The 15,165-nt window shown below is 56.5% G+C and overlaps 1 protein-coding gene across 7 annotated transcripts in view; it reads right to left on the bottom strand.

Annotated features, from left to right (window-relative positions):
• Positions 1-1,924: 1,924 nt before the first annotated feature.
• Positions 1,925-15,165, bottom strand: part of RALGDS (ral guanine nucleotide dissociation stimulator) — a 51,080-nt gene continuing 37,839 nt past the window's right edge. For 4 of the 7 annotated variants that reach the window (XM_003276796.3, XM_030818099.1, XM_003276795.2 and 1 more), the window contains exons 3-18: positions 14,379-14,572; positions 13,716-13,811; positions 12,746-12,939; positions 12,058-12,482; positions 11,130-11,345; positions 10,690-10,793; positions 9,977-10,061; positions 8,409-8,477; positions 7,893-7,979; positions 7,385-7,417; positions 6,933-7,054; positions 6,630-6,725; positions 6,094-6,295; positions 5,677-5,919; positions 4,423-4,537; positions 1,925-2,978 (exon numbers count right to left, since the gene is read on the bottom strand). In XM_003276796.3, the coding sequence (XP_003276844.1) occupies positions 2,803-2,978; positions 4,423-4,537; positions 5,677-5,919; positions 6,094-6,295; positions 6,630-6,725; positions 6,933-7,054; positions 7,385-7,417; positions 7,893-7,979; positions 8,409-8,477; positions 9,977-10,061; positions 10,690-10,793; positions 11,130-11,345; positions 12,058-12,482; positions 12,746-12,939; positions 13,716-13,811; positions 14,379-14,572 (2,457 nt within the window). In that variant the 3' untranslated portion in view covers positions 1,925-2,802. Of the gene's footprint in view, positions 2,979-4,422; positions 4,538-5,676; positions 6,296-6,629; positions 6,726-6,932; positions 7,055-7,384; positions 7,418-7,892; positions 7,980-8,408; positions 8,478-9,976; positions 10,062-10,689; positions 10,794-11,129; positions 11,346-12,057; positions 12,483-12,745; positions 12,940-13,715; positions 13,812-14,378; positions 14,573-15,165 lie in introns of those variants that run through there. The other 3 variants (XM_030818100.1, XM_004088844.2, XM_030818101.1) reach the window with 2 other exon arrangements.

Here is a 15,165-nt window from a genome sequence, read left to right on the forward strand (position 1 = left end):
GGCATGTGCCACCATGCCTGGCTAATTTTTGTATTTTTAGTAGAGACAAGGTTTCACCATGTTGGCCAGGTTGGTCTCAAACTCCTGACTTCAGATGATCTGCCCACCTCGGCCTCCCAAAGTGCTGGGATTACAGGTGTGAGCCACCACGCTCAGCCTTCTTGCAGCACTTTAAATATGTCATCCTATTACCTTCTAGACTCCATGGTTTCTGATGATAAATCAGCTGTTAATCCTGAGGATCTCTTGTATATGATGAATCTCTTCTTGCTTTTAAGATTTTCTGTCTTTTGACAATTTGACTAATAAATTTGGGTATGGATCTGAGTTTATCCTGTTTGAAACTCATTGAGCTTCTTGGATATGGAGATTTATGTCTTTCATCAAATTTGGGAAGTTCTGGACCATTATTCAAATAATCTCTGCCTTTTCTGAACTCTCATTAAATATATGTTGGTACATTTAATGGTGTCGCACAAGAACCTCTAGTTCTGTTCATTTTTCTTCCTTTTTCTTTCTGTTCCCTAGACAGAATAATTTCTATTGCCTTATCTTCCAGTACACTGATTGTTTCTTCTGCCTGCTCAAATCTGCTGTTGAATTGCTCTAGTACATTTTTCTTCTCAGTTATACTTTTCAGCTCCAGAACTTCTGGTTGGTTTTTATAATTTCTATCCCTTTATTGCTAACCACCCATTTGCTCATCCATTATTTTCCATGGTTTCCTTTAGCTCATCAAGCATATTTAGGACAAGTGATTTAATGTCTCTGACTAGTAATTTTAATGTCTGAGCTTCCTCAAGGATAGTTTTTGTCAAATCCTCTTTTCCCCTGTGAATGACCCATATTTTTGTTTCTTTGTAATTTTTTGAGAACTGAACATTGAGTATTATAATGCAGTGACTCTGGAAATCAGATTGTCTCCCTCCTCAGGAATTGCTTTTTTGCTTATTAAAGGATGCAGTCTTCTGTGTCCATAGTGACTTTTCCAGGCTTATAGTTGTTAGGCTTATATTTGTATGTTTGCCAGGCTTATATTTGTATTCCTTGTTGTGTATAGTCACGAAGTTTCTGTTCTGTTGTCTCTTGGTCAGCCTGTGACTTGATGGAGATCCCCTTAACTGTTGGAGTTCAGCAGCCTCTCCCTTCACCAAGTGTTCCCCTGGTGACTATGTCCGACCAGGTTCCAGAGTCCCAAAACAGTTTATTCTGATAGTTTTCTTTTTTCCAGCTTAATCGTTGTTTCTGTGGAGAGACTGAACCCTGGGGCATCCTACTCTGCCATCTTTTGTCACAAATGTTACTTTATTATTATTATTTTTTGAGACAGAGTCTCACACTGTTGCCCAGGCTGGAGGGCAGTGGCGTGATCTCAGCTCACTGCAACCTCCGCCTCCCAGGTTCAAGTGATTCTCTTGTGTCAGCCTCCCGAGTAGCTGGGATTAAAGGTGCCTGCCACCATGCCTGGCTAATTTTTTTTATTTTTAGTAGATATGGGGTTTCACTATGTTGGCCAGGCTGGTCTCAAACGCCTGACCTCATGATCCACCTGCTTTGGCCTCCCAAAGTGCTGGGATTACAGGCATGAGCCACCACGCCTGGCCACAAATGTTACTTTTAAAGACAGCTAAATTTCAGAAATTCTTGCTATGCCTTGTGAAAGTACCTCCAAACTCTAATCCCAGGAGTTCTGAGGGCTGTCTCAGCACATTTCCCAGTTTAATGGTGCCAAAATGAACATCTGCTGTATGAAAGGTAAACTTTTGTGTTTCCTTCAATGTGCTGAGAAGGGTAGCTGGCTTTTCCTGTGCATAAAATAACTGGATAACCCTGCAAGGGTCCTTATTTAAACATGGAATGTGAGAGTCTCTATCTCATTTTAATTAAGACAGGTAATGAAAGAACAAAACTGCAATGACCAGGCTATAGTAGAAACAGGATTTTAATATAATATTCAAGTCTAGCATTTGCTATTTACAACAAATAAATATTGCCCCTCCCCAATCAGTAAACATTTTTTTTTTCTTTTTTCTTTTTATACAAATATTCAATCACCCCACCCCCACCCCAAATCCTCCTTCCTCACTAACCCCCGTCTTGCATGGTCTCGTAAAGCCCAGGATGCAGTGGTGAATGGCACTTGCAGTGGCATGAGATTCAACATCGATGGGACTCAGCTGGGACTGTCCTCACTCACCGGGTGCAGAGTCTGGTCCATGAAGAGGGTTTCTCTCTCTGCTCCCGGGGGAGGGCTGGGGTAAGTGGTAGGTGAGACTCCCTCACTCTCAGTTGGCCCTGATGATGGAATCTTTGGTGCAGCCTGAGAAAGGCTAGAGTGGTGGGAGGGGCCGGGACCCCTGTGAAGGTCACAGGCCAGTGCCCGTGGGCATGAGGAGAGAACTGCAGTGGTCAGACACGGTGGGTGAGTGGGTGCTCTGGGATGCCCATGGGCACAGGTGGCAGTGACCCACACCTGGGAAGGTGTCAGGGAAGTGTACAGAGGTGGTGCCCAGGGGCAGGCAGGGCACCATGCCATGCCCGTTGGCACTGCTCCTTGGCAAAAGTCAGCTAGTCCTCTGGTTCCACAGAGCAGAAGGCACCTAAGGCAGCGAGTGGTCCACGGGAGGCCAGGTCAGCCTGACCAATGGCAGGCGTCAATCCCAGCAGCAGGAGAGGTTCAGGATGAAACTGGAGTCGGGGGTACCCTGGGCTGGCCGGTGGGAGGAAGGTGTCCAGCTGGCCTGGGCCACTCTGGTCCATAAGTGCTTGGCTACCAGCCAGCCAGACCCTGGGAAGATGCCCTCAGAAGATGCCCTTGGCAATCTTGAGTCCTTTCTGCTTCATGCGAGGGAGGGTTGAGCTGGCTCCATGCTTGACCTTCACTCCCTTGGTGAAGGTCCGCTTCTTCAGGACGAAGTCATAATTGGCGGTGGAGTTCATGGCATAGAAGACGTTGGCGTTTTCAGGGATCTTCAGCTCTGGTGGGGGAGGGGCAGAGGGGTGATCAGTGATGCTCCTGGGGGCCCTGCAGGATACCCCTACCGCTTGAGAGCCCATACCCATACAAGGACTGTCTTGAGCCACAGACCTCAGATCCCCCTCCAATACAGCTCCAGGACTCCAAGGACCCCTCTCAATGACTCCTGCCTGAGGACAGACTCTGCTGAGGTCCTCACAAAACCTGATGACTCTTGTTTAAACAGGGACTGACTGCAGAACCACCCCCGCCCCCGGCTTGGCCTGAACTGGCAGAGGGTCACCCCGTCCTGCCCATACTGCAGTGCTGGCTGCCCAGCTGGAACAGGCTTTCTAGAATCCAGGTCACCTCCCAGAATCCTGCCCTACTGAGGAAAAGGGCTCCGAGGACCAGGAAAGGACAGGCTTGCCCCAGGGCTCTGGCGCCCGTTCCAGGGAGGCCTGTACTCCTTGAACCCTGGCACCCAGCAAGCACTTCCTCTTGGCTCCATTTCCCACCATCTCCTCTGGCCCACATCCTGCTATAAACCAGACCTGGGCTCGATTCGTGCTCCTGCCGACATCGTGTGGCTTTTCGTCATCTTCTTTAACCTCTCTAGGCCTCAGTCTTCCTTTTCTGTAAGATGGGGGTCCCACCTACCCTGCCCACCTAACCAAAATGGTGCAAGAAGCTGCCAGAGGATTTAGACTATAACTTCTAGGGATCATAGGAGTTATTGCTTACTGTCTGGGCTAATGGTGGGGGGTGGTGTTCAGCTCACTGGAAAGAAAGCAGCGATGGTAATATTTGTAGTTAACTTTTATGGTGCACATAGATGCTTTATATATACATGCATATATATACACACATATACTGCATATATGTGCACATATATACATACATATAGATTTTTATATATATGATGAACACACTGGCTACTTTCATTTCCATTTGGGGGATGAGAAGACAAGCACAGAGGGCTTAAGGCGCTTGCCCAGCGTCTCCAGGCCCAGGATACCCCACTCTGAGCCTGCACTGGTTCTTGACACTTTCCCAGTTTCTAGAATACTGAGTTGGCCTCCTAGTAGCCTGTTCTGCTTTTACAGTCACACACCCATGGATTTTAACACTTGACACTTTGCTCCACAGCAGTCACCACTCTTTGTAGAGCACATGTCTTCTTGTCTTAGCCAGAAAGCGTCCCTTCCAGTGGGCCACCTGGGTGACCTGTCCCGGTGAAAACGCCTTTTCTCTTTGCTCCTCACTGATGTGAGCTTTGAATTACCTGTTCACGCCTAGGGAAGGGCACACACTGGGGAGTTCCAGTGGTCGCTGGGGACAGCAAGCAGACAATGGGGGCTGCCCTGTCCACAGTGTCTACCCACACTCTGCTGGTGAATTCTCTGGGGCTGGGGAGTGGTGCGGCCCTGCCCCCTCCGCCGTCGCCCTCTGGTCCTCTGACTTACTCCGGTCATCTGAGAGAATCTGCAGCAGCTCATAGTCCTCCGGCTCCTCCTCCTCCAGGTTGTGTTTGTCCATGGCCTTGCGGATTACGGCCGGAGCCTTATCTTGGCTGGTCACCTGCATCGTGGCGGGGGACGGACCGTCAGGGAAAAGACCCTGGAGCGTCTCCCTAGAGTGCAGTGGCCAAGGACCGTCTGGAGTCCCCTCAGCACGGAGCACAGGCACTCACAGCCTCTGGCCAGGTGCTGGGTCCAGAGAGGGCTTTGTCACCTTCTCCTGCTCCCCAAGTGAGGCCTCCGTCCTTCTCCTGTTCCCCATGTGAGGCCTCCATGGAATGAGGAGGGGTCTGTCCCAGCAGTGCCTACCCTGCTTCTCCTGTAAGAGCCTGTTCCCTCCTCCCACACTTCCTTGGGAAGCACTTGCCCCTCCAGGATAACAGCATCATTGAGCCTGGGGAACAGACAGTCCCTAGTCTAAGCCCTGGAGGTAAGAAAGGAGGGGCCGGCCAGGATGCTCAGTGTGGTCAGCACAGGCCAGGCCCCTGCTACCTTGACCCTGAGGGCCAGAGCACAGGCGGAACTCGGACATAGGGCTACAGCTGACTGCTTAATGACAACCATGCTAGCTCCTGGCAACGAGGGGTCAGGAGGGTGTGTGAATAATGAATGGGGCACCTGACCCAGGGCTGGGGTACAGAGGGTGGGGGTTACAAATGGTTCATCTGTCGCAGGACACCTGGAGGATGAAGAAAGAGCCCTCAGGCGAATCTATTCTGTGAGCAATTCCCATCTGCTGTCTCCAAATCCTATCCAGACTCAGACTCTGACCCCGCTGGCCCCCTCCAGGGCTCCCAGCCTGGTTGCCACAGTGGCCTCCTAACCAACACCCCTGCGGCTCTGGCACCAGCCCACGCCAGACAGAGAAGCCAGCCGTCACTGCTCCTGTCTTCCTCCCTGAGAAAGTCGAGGTCCTGGCAGTGCTCAGGGCCTATGTAGCCAGGCCCTGGATACTTCTCTGACCTCACCTCCCCCGCAGCACTGCCTCTTCACCTCCTGGGAGCTTTGCACGGCTGCTCCTTCCCTCCCCCTCTGCCCTCAGGCCAGCCTTGTCCCTGACCACTACCTTCTTCATCTCTGTACCTGGCTGACATCTGTCCTTCCCCCGCAACTACAAGGCGGACCCCGGGAGGGCAGGGATGGTGCACCGTGTTCAGGGTGCATTTGCCGCCGGTGGAGGGAGGGACCCACCCGGCTTACCAGGATGCTCTTGTACATGTTGCCGTTGTCCACGTCCAGGCTGACACGGATGATACAGCAGTCGCCCACCTGCTGGTTGTAGAGCGGCAGCGCGGAGCTGGAGTTGCAGAGCCCTGAGACGGAGCGCTTGTGGGTGCGCGTGGCAGCCACGGGCGTGGTGGAGGCTGAGGAGGACGAGGTGCTGCTGGAGGCCGAGCTGATGCCGGAGGTCTCCGGGGATGACTGTGAGGCTGATTCCCAGAACTGAGGGAGATGGTAAGATCAGCAGATCCCCCTGCCCTGTGGGGGCACCCCAGGCCAGCTGCCAGATGGGGAACCTTCCAGAAGCTGTGTTCAGGACCCAGGGCTTCCTGGCCCCGTGCATGGATTTGGAGTGGGAGATGGGAAAGGATACTAGGGAGAAGAGCAGGCAGTCACCTTCTTTTCCTGGCCATCAGGAGACTCCGGGACGAAGCTGATGTTGATCTCCTCCACATCGGAGCTAGAGGAGCCGGCCGAGTGCACGCTGAGCGCGTCAGCAACGTCCCCGCTGCTGAGGTAGGGGCCACACCTGAGCTGGTCACAGGACTTGGAGTGGGAGCTGCCACTGGTACTGAGCTCAGTGCTGGGGGCCTGGCGGCTGGGTGAAGGGTTGGCTTAGTTAAGGGGGGTCCCCAAGGACACATCCCAACCCCATAGCCCCTGCACTCTGTGCACGAGGACTGTGCAAAGTGCTGGGACAGTTGCCAGTACTCCGTTCACCAGAGCCATCTGGGAAAGCATTTAGCATCACCCGATTTCAGAGGAGGAATCTGAGGCCCAAAAAGGTGAGGGGACTCACCCCGGTCTCAGGGCCAGTCAGCAGCGGGGTAGGATTCCAGGGCCAGCCTCCCTGACTCCCTGAGCCCAGGCTCAGCCCTGAAGCTTCTGAGCCCCAAGGCAGCTACCCCTGCCACCCTTGGCCAGGCCCTTACTCGCTCCAGCGCTTGACAATGGCTGTGTTCTTCTTGGACCTGAGGGTGTTGCTGGCTGACTCAGATGGGGGCTCCAGCTCGCACGACAGGTTGTAGCTATGAGCAGAGGGGCAGTGGTGTGACGACCGGGGGCCATGCTCCAGCCTTCCCCCCGCACCGGCCCAGAAGCTGGAGTCGGGATGCCCCAGCCATCCTCAGGCACCAGGGGCTGATGCTGACCACGGGTCATAGCTGCTGGCCCTCTGGAGCTGGCCCCCCAGGACAGCTCGCCCACACTGTCCCCATTTGCTGCCGCGGCCTCACCTCTCAGTCTCGCTGAGCCGTTCCATGGCCTGGAACCAGGCCCCAAATTGCTCATCTGGCGCGATGCTGTAGTTGTTGCAGGCCGACTGCAGCAGCTTGATCTGGGCGATCACCTCGAACTCCTGGGGCCAGAGGGGGAAGCACAGGGTGGTGACAAGGCCCCCCGGGCAGGACAGGGGCTAGTCTCTGGGTCTTTGCTCTTGGAGTCCCTTCATCCCCTCTACTCCCATCCAGGCCTTCCCGTTCTCAAAGCTGGGCTCAAACAGCCATTCCCCAGGAGGTGGTCCTAGGTTATAACCTCCTACCCCCACCCTCCAGTGGGAGGGGACCCCCTTCTCTCTCTTTCCAAATGTCCCATGAATCTAAAAGGGGGAGGGTGGGAGTCGAGTGTCCTACCCTGGTGGGTCTGTTTTCCACCCCTCCTCAAGTCAGGGCTGCCTGCAGCTGCTTACCTTCCTCCTCTTCTCGAAGTTGATGAGTCTGCCCTGGAAGATGGACACCCAATGGCCATCAGAAAGTGACCCCTTGACCATTACAGCCTCCCTACCTCTTGCTGCACTACCAAGAGTGCCCACAAGGGGGCAGGGCGCACACACCCCTGGACTGAAGCTGGTGCTGGGCACCAGGGCAAGGGGACATGCGGGCGGGCAGAGGCTTGGGGACTTCTTGTCCAGCCCTCTCCAAGGACAATGGACTGAGGCCTTGGGCGAGAAGGCCCTGCTCAGCCACCACGTGCCGCCTGACCTTTGAGGGCCTGGCTTCCCTCTGCGCTCAGGGTCACTGCCTGAGGGACGGGCTGTGTCCCACTCAGCCAAACCCTGCTGCAGCTCTGTGTTTGGGCAGCCCTGGGGTGTCACCAGCAGGGCACTGAGCTGTTTACTTATTGCTGGGACAGGCGTGGCAGCCCAGCCCCCAGGGCTCAAGGAAGGTCTCTCCTCCAGCCCCGCCCGGCACACTCACATACAGATAGTCCTTCATGGCGGTGTCCAGCATCACCAGGTCGGTGAGGAACGTGCCCAGGTAGGGAACGGTGCCCTGGATGATGCCCTGTGACATTAAGGTAGGAGGATGAGCAAGGCTCCTCCCCTGAAGGCTTTCTCAGCCCCCAGCCCCAACTGGCCTCACTTGGAACAGCTGGGGGACCTCTCTGGGGGCCTCCTGGGGCCCGCTGCCTCCCTGGCCCCCAGATTCCCTCTAGCCATCTCCCTGGCTGGCATCTGGGAAGTGCCAGGTTCCCGAGTCGTGTGGCCCTTGGCCCTCCCCAGCCCCACACCCGCCTGAGCCGGCTCTGTCAGGCCTGTCCTTTTGTGGCTGCAGCTGGTCTTCTCAGATACCAGCTGATCCAAGCATGGCTCTGCTAGGGTCCAGGGGAGGCCACCTCTAATGGGGCCCATACACCGTGGCTACAGAGGAAACGGCCCTCCTCCCTACCCCGAGGCCAGTCCCCTGCCCCTCCGTGGCCTTGGGCACTCTCACCGTCTCCTTTGGCCGTTTTTGGGCTCTCTTGGGGTTCATCTCCAGGGTGGCAAACTTGGAGGTCCCCTCCTGGCAGGGTAGAGGACAGGGTGAGCGAGGCCTTATCCCCTCGGCCCTTAGCCCTCAGGCACCCTGAGCTGGGGTGCTGCCAGTGTGCTCGGGTTCCAGGGCTGATCTTGTATCAATACTCACTAGTGAGGGATCCTAGGCCGGCGGCCTGGCCTTTCTGAGCCTGCCTCCCTCCCTGGAAAGTGCGGATGAGAACTCCACCTGCTGCATGGTGCGGTGGCTCACGCCAGTAATCCCAGCATTTTGGAAGGCCAAGGCAGGTGGATCACTTGAGGTCAGGAGTTCAAGACCAGCCTGGCCAACACAGTGAAACCCCATCTCTACTAAAAAATACAAAAATTAGCTGGGCATGGTGGTGCACACCTATAATCCCAGCTACTTGGGAAGCTGAGGCAGGAGAATCCCTTGAACCCAGGAGGTGGGGATTGCAGTGAGCCGAGATCACGCCATTGCACTCCAGTCTGGGAGACAGAGCGAGACTCTTTCTCTAAAACAAAAACTCCGCCTGCCTCGCAGGGCCTCAGAGACTCTGTGCCACAGTCCCATTATGGCTGCACACTCCTTTCTCCCTTAAACCTTCCATGAGGTCAGCACCCCAGGGCTGGCATTCCTCCATTTTCCAGATGAGGAAACCATGGCCCTGAGATGGGCAGCGACTTGCCCTGGGCCCCCCACGGACTCAGAACAGGCTCTTCTGTCCTAGCCAGAGGCTCTGCCCCATCTGCCTTTACCCGTTTGGCCACTGATCCAGGGTACCGTCCTCTGGGCTTCTCGTGCGTGCCAGGGCCCCCAGTGGAGCTGTGCCATGAAGGGAGAGGGATAGGTGTCCCAGGAGCCCCCTGTGATGCTCCCCTGTAGGGAACTCTGTGTCCACGCAGGAGGGGGGCCTAGATGCCATTTCACTGACCGGGTACGGCAGGGGCACCAGGCAGTGACACTTTACTCCCTCTGAGGCCTTGTGAATCCATTAGTCACTGAAAGTTCTCAGTCATCTGGGGTATCCACCACAGCTAATGGGGTGCCATGGGAAGAATTCTACAGGGTTCTCTGGTCAGTGTCTCTTCTTGGGGCAGGGTAGGGAAGCCACACGGGGCCTCCAAATCTGCCTCCCAGGTCTGGCCACCTGGCCCCTGGCATCCCCTGCAGCTCCTGCCCCTGGGGTAGGCAGGCTGCCCTCTCCTTGGGTGTGTAGAGCAGACAGAGGTAGCGTCAGGAGCCTGGCCTCCTGGGGACACACTGGGCCCGTGTGGGGGCAGGAGCCGCATCCCCTTCCCACCCAGCAGGAGGGACCAGCGAGGAAGCCAGAGACCTGCTGGTCCTGACGCCCATCTACTCCTCCTGGAACCTCCACTGCCATCCTTACTGTGTCCAATTAACTGGGGCCCTGTCCCTCAAACGCCCAGGGGCCAAACAGATCCCTCTTCCCCCTTCATGCACACGGGAAAGGAACTTTTCCAGCAAGAAGCGAATGCCCCAGCCCCAGCCCGCCGCCACTCCACCTTGATGAGCAGCTCCCGGCTCAATGAGTAGTTGTTCTCATCTGAGAAGATCGCCGACAGCTTCTGAAAGATCCGGAAACTGTCCCTGTCAGAAGGGCAAAGAAGGAAGGAGAAAGCTGCGAATGGCGGGGAGGGGTGTGAGTGCAAATCTATTTTATTTTAGAGCTGAAAGACCCCCAGACTGCCTGAACGCAGCACACAGGGTTCCCCAGAGCACTAACGCTCTGCAGGTCTGGGGAGGGGGCCTTCATGTTGGTGCAACACGACCCCTGTTCCCGTTTCCACTGAGCAGCTATTTCCAAAGGGTTATTTTCTTTTTTTGGAGACAGTTTCAGTCACCCAGGCTGCAGTGCAGTGGCCCGATCTCGACTCATTGCAACCTCCACCTCCTGGGTCCAAGAGATTCTCCTGCCTCAGCCTCCCAAGTAGCTGGGATTACAGGTGTTAGCCATTGTGCCTGGCACAAAGGTTTTGATTTCCAATTGGATAAGGGTTCTGTGGCTACAACACAAATACCTGAAAATCTCTGATGTGGCCTCAACCCACCATCTGACGGCCTAGGAAGCTGAGCTCTGAGGCAGAGCTGCCAACTCAGGTCAGTGGAGGGTCCCTGCCCTCAGGGTTTGTGGCCTCCCATGGGCTCACTAAGGGGGCGATGCCAGCCCTGTGGGAGGTCCCTGGTGCACCAGGAGCTCCTACAGAGGCATGCCCACCTGGAAACATCTTCCCACGTCTTCTTCAGACGGTGGATGGAGTTGCTCTGCAGGGCAGAGAGGATGGCATACAGTGACGAGAAGTTCTTGAGGATCCGGCACTCCTGGGGCGGGAAGAACAGGAGGCGTGAGGTGGGGCCGGAGCTCCCAGCTTGCCTGGCCTCAGTCCCCCTTGGCTGAGCCTCCCCTCCTAATGAGACAGACACCCAGGGAGTCCCCAGAGGGCACGCCTGCGACCAGGGGGTGACAGGAGGATTTTAGCTCAACCCAAGGAAAGAGCGTAAGGAAGACGTGAGTGTCCAGGCAGTGGGCTGGGACAGTCAAGGCCAGCGTGCCCCTGGGAAGAGTGGACTGGAGCCTGCACAGGGCCCTGGACTGGAGACCACAATGTGAGAACAGATGAAGGCAAAGTGGGGGCCCAGGCCCCTCCTGTGGCATACCCTGGCCACCTCGATCCAGTGCTCCACCACCCTGGCCCTGTCTGGGGCTTTTGTGCTTCGGTCCCCGAGGCAGGTGGTGATGACGCAGTTGGCCACACTGTTGAACTGGGTGACGGTGGCGCGGATGGTGGGCGCCAGGTGCTCCTTGCCCTTCTTGTCCCGTTGGGACCAGATGGAGCCCAGGCAGTGGTAGGGCACCACCTTCTTGAACAGTTCCTGGGGAGGAGGAGGCTAAGTGTCACCTGGTCCTGCGCCAGCAGTCTGGGCTGGTGCTTGGGAAGCTGAGGATGCAGCTTGAGCCTTGTGGAGGTTTTATCCCATGTCCATGCGGGGTGCCCAGCACACAAGTGACCCAGGACAAACTGCTGGTGGGAACAAGAGGAGCACTGCCTCGCGCAGCCTCACCAAGCCCCGGCGCCCACAGGTGGCTCACGCCTGCATGGACCAAACGGCACCGCCTGCCCACCCCCTGGCGCCCCATCCCCCTGCCTCAGTCTGCTCCCCATCCAGACGCACATCGGCTGTGGGCGCTACAACTAGGGGCTTTGTCCAGTGTCTGCCATGGGCCCCAGGACACACCAAGTGCCTAATGAGTGCTGAGGCTGGTGAGCCTCCTCAACAGATGGGGGTGACCCACGGGTGCACCTTGGTGAGCACCCTCCACTCCCACAGGCCAGGCCTGCTGAGCTTCCTGTCTGTTCCGTCTGGAATCTGCATAGTCACTCTGGAGGACAGGGGTGACCTCATCTCTACTGTCCAGAAGCAAACTGAGGACTTGGGGTTAAGAGACTTGCCCTGGTTACTTGGTGTGTAGCAGCAGAGCTGGGATTTGACCAGAACATCAGCTCTGGACCAGGAAATGGTAGGTCTGGGGCAGCAGATGCCAGAAGGCAGGCCCATCCCTGCCCTGCCAAGCTGAACTGCTCACCGCATCCATTCGTGTAAACTGCTCTGCCACCAGGTCGGGAGGGAACAGCAAGAGGTGAGGCTTCTCCTCACTCAGCCCGTTCTCTGCAACCACGGGTGAAGGCCAGGAAGGCTCTAATGATGGAACTGGCACTGGAGCTGGCTCCAGCTCTAGAGTTTGTGAGGGAGCTGGATCCTGGTCTGGAGCTGGATCCTGGTCTGGAGCTGGCGCTGGAGCCAGGTCTAGTCCCACAGTTGGCTCTGGAGCCTGCTGGAGCTCCAGAGCTGGTGCTGGAGCTACTTCTAGCTCTGAACCTGGAGCTGGTGTTGGAGCTGGCGTTGGAGCTGGCTCTGGGGCTGCAGCTGGCACTGGGCTAGGTGCTCGAGCTGGTGTTAGAGCTAGCTCTAGTTCTGGAGTTGGTTTTAGAGCTGGCACTGGTGATAGAGCTGCAAGAGGAGAAAAGTTCAACATGCCAGCCTTTCCTGTGCCTTTCCAAAGACACGGAACAGCCCCGGCTTCCAGAGAAGCCTCTCCCCCTGAACCCATAAAACGTGTACCAGGCCCCCCTCCCGCCTGTGGTCCCTGCCTGTGTGGTCTGAGGCTCATCTGAGCCCCTGGCCCAGCACCAGACCCTGGAGCCTCCCCTTCGTGTGGCCCAGCACCGACCCCTCCTCCTTCACCCTCTGGCACCCACCCCAGTCCTCCTCACCCTCAGGCTCTGCCTCGATGGGTTCCGAGTGCTCCAGCTGGGCCAGGAGAAGGTGGGCACGGCGCTCCAGGTCTGAGCCTGGCATGTTGAGCTGCACGTAGGCCACCAGCTGCTTGAGGCAGGGAAAGTCCGGAGGTTGACAGAAATCCTCCGAGTACTGGTCCAGCCAGGTGCCCAGGATGGAGGAGATGGCACTGGGGACAGGTGGGTGGCAGCAGAGTCAGAGGCCTGGGATCCCCTTCCCCATGGTTCTCCCAGGGTTCCCCTGAGCCAGGCTGGGCTCCTGCGCTGGCCCCTGTCCATCTGAAGGCCACCTGCCCCAGCCCAAGCCCCCTTGGCTGTCCAGGCAAAAGAACCAAGGAGGCCCCTGGTCGGTGGCGACCACCTCTCCCCTCCTCCAGGGAAGCCCAGCCCATGCCTCTGCATGTCTCCCCCAGCACCCCCTCCTCGCTGGCACGTAAACTCCACGAGGGACCTGTCCTCCTGCCCGGCATCTGCAGGTCCCTGGCGGCTCCTCAACTTGGAGCTGAGTGCTGGCGAGCTGCCTTACTCTCTGAGAGCTATGCGTGGGTCTCGTCTTCCCACTAAGCCCGTTCTCCCAGAGGGTGGGGTGCAGCCTGCCCGCTGAGCACTCACTATTGAGGGCCAAGGCAATGTGAGAGCAGAGGCTCACCCCCACCTCCTGCCCTGGGCCCCTAGATCAGGGCACACTGATTCAAGCCCAGCTGGGATGAGGCTGTGGTGGGATGGGTTCCCGCCGGGGGCTGCTCTGAGCCCCAGCCACCCCAGGACCCCTCCACAGCTCTCGGTCATCTTTCTTCCTGCAGGCGAAGCCCCCAGACCCCAGCCCTCTGGCAGGAACCACAAGAGGTGTGGGAGCCAGGGTTCTGCCCAGGAGCCCCAGCCCCATGTACTCTCCCACTGTTCGGTGGAGACAGGGTCCCTTCCTCTTGGCTCAAAGCTCACTCACTTTTTAAGTTGGTCCTGGGGTCCACCATCCTCGTCGGAATAGGGGAGGACGCAGCCGTATCTAGAGGAGGCCGTGAGGGCGTCACATCTACCGTACCTGCTTACGATGTCTAGTGTTACTGTCTGACTCTCCGACTAGAACGGAGGCCCAGGATGGCAGGGATTTTTTTTTTTTTTTTGCTTTTTTTCATCAAATTATACTAAATGCCTAGAAAAGGGCCAGCACACAGTATGTGCTTCATATACATGTGTTCAATGAATGAGCCCCAACCAGCTCCTTCCCAGCTATCTGAGCGCCCCTTGGGCCCCTCCAACAGCCCCCAGATAGAATCCGGAATGTCCTTGACAAGTGGGAAAACTGCTTCGCCCAAGGCCACATACAAGAGAGGCTTGGGGCAGACAGCTTCCCCATGGGGACAGGAAAAGCATAAAAATGAGCACCACAGCCCCGCAGCCCATTCCTTATAGGGCAAGGCGTTGGGGGAGCACTTTCCGTGTCTCGTCCCGCCCAGGCCTGACGACAACCCCATGAGGTCCTCTTAGCACTCAGTTTTTCTTTTGTATGAGCAAAGCGAGGCTCAGAGAGGTCAATCAGCATTGCCAAGACCCACAGCCGGGTGGGGCGGGGGCGAGGGCCCCTGTGCAGTGGAGGGCTCATGCTCACCTTTTGAACAGCAGGTCCAGGACTTGTTGGGTGGTGGTGAAGGCTCTGTAGGTACACAGGAAGATGGTGACGTAGGAGAGGTCGCTGCCCTGGAAGGCGGGCACCAGGTGCTCCACCAGCTTCTCCAGCGTGCCAGCCTTCACGGTCCGCACCTTGCAAGTCTCATAAAGGTTCAGGGCCGACTCATTCTCATACTGGGGTGGGACAGAGGAGGGACAGACAGTCAGTGGCAGCACACGAATCTCCTGGAGCTCAGATGGAACCCCGAGCCCTCAGCAGCTTGTGGCAAGAGGCAGGACTGGGTGTCTCTGGCAGAACAAGGTTATCGGCTTTAAAAGGAGAATTTCAGGCCAGGTGTGGTGGCTCACACCAGTAATTCCGGCACTTTGGGAGGCCAAGGTGGGAGCATCACTTGAAGCCAGGAGTTCGAGACCAGCCTGGGCAACAAAGTGAAATCCCCTAGCTCTACAAAAAATACAAAATTAGCCAGGTGTGGTGGCGCACGCCTGTGGTCCTAACTACCTGGGGAACTGAGGTGGGAAGATGGCTTGAGCCCAGGAGGTCAAGGCTGCTGTGAGCTATGATCATACCAGTGCATGGCAGCCCAGGTGACAGAGTGAGACCCTGTCTCTAAAAGAGTGAAAAAATTTTTAAAGTAGAATTTGAGGTGCGGGGATGATTTAAATACTAACACCTTGAGGTCAGTTGTTAGCTGAGTAATGGTAGCTGCCCTGTGGGAAGAGCGTCATCTGAGAGTTCTAACAAAATATCCCCATTCTAGAGACGA

This window comes from Nomascus leucogenys, chromosome 8, assembly GCF_006542625.1.
Source record: "Nomascus leucogenys isolate Asia chromosome 8, Asia_NLE_v1, whole genome shotgun sequence".
In the NCBI taxonomy this organism is placed as follows: Eukaryota; Metazoa; Chordata; class Mammalia; order Primates; family Hylobatidae; genus Nomascus; species Nomascus leucogenys.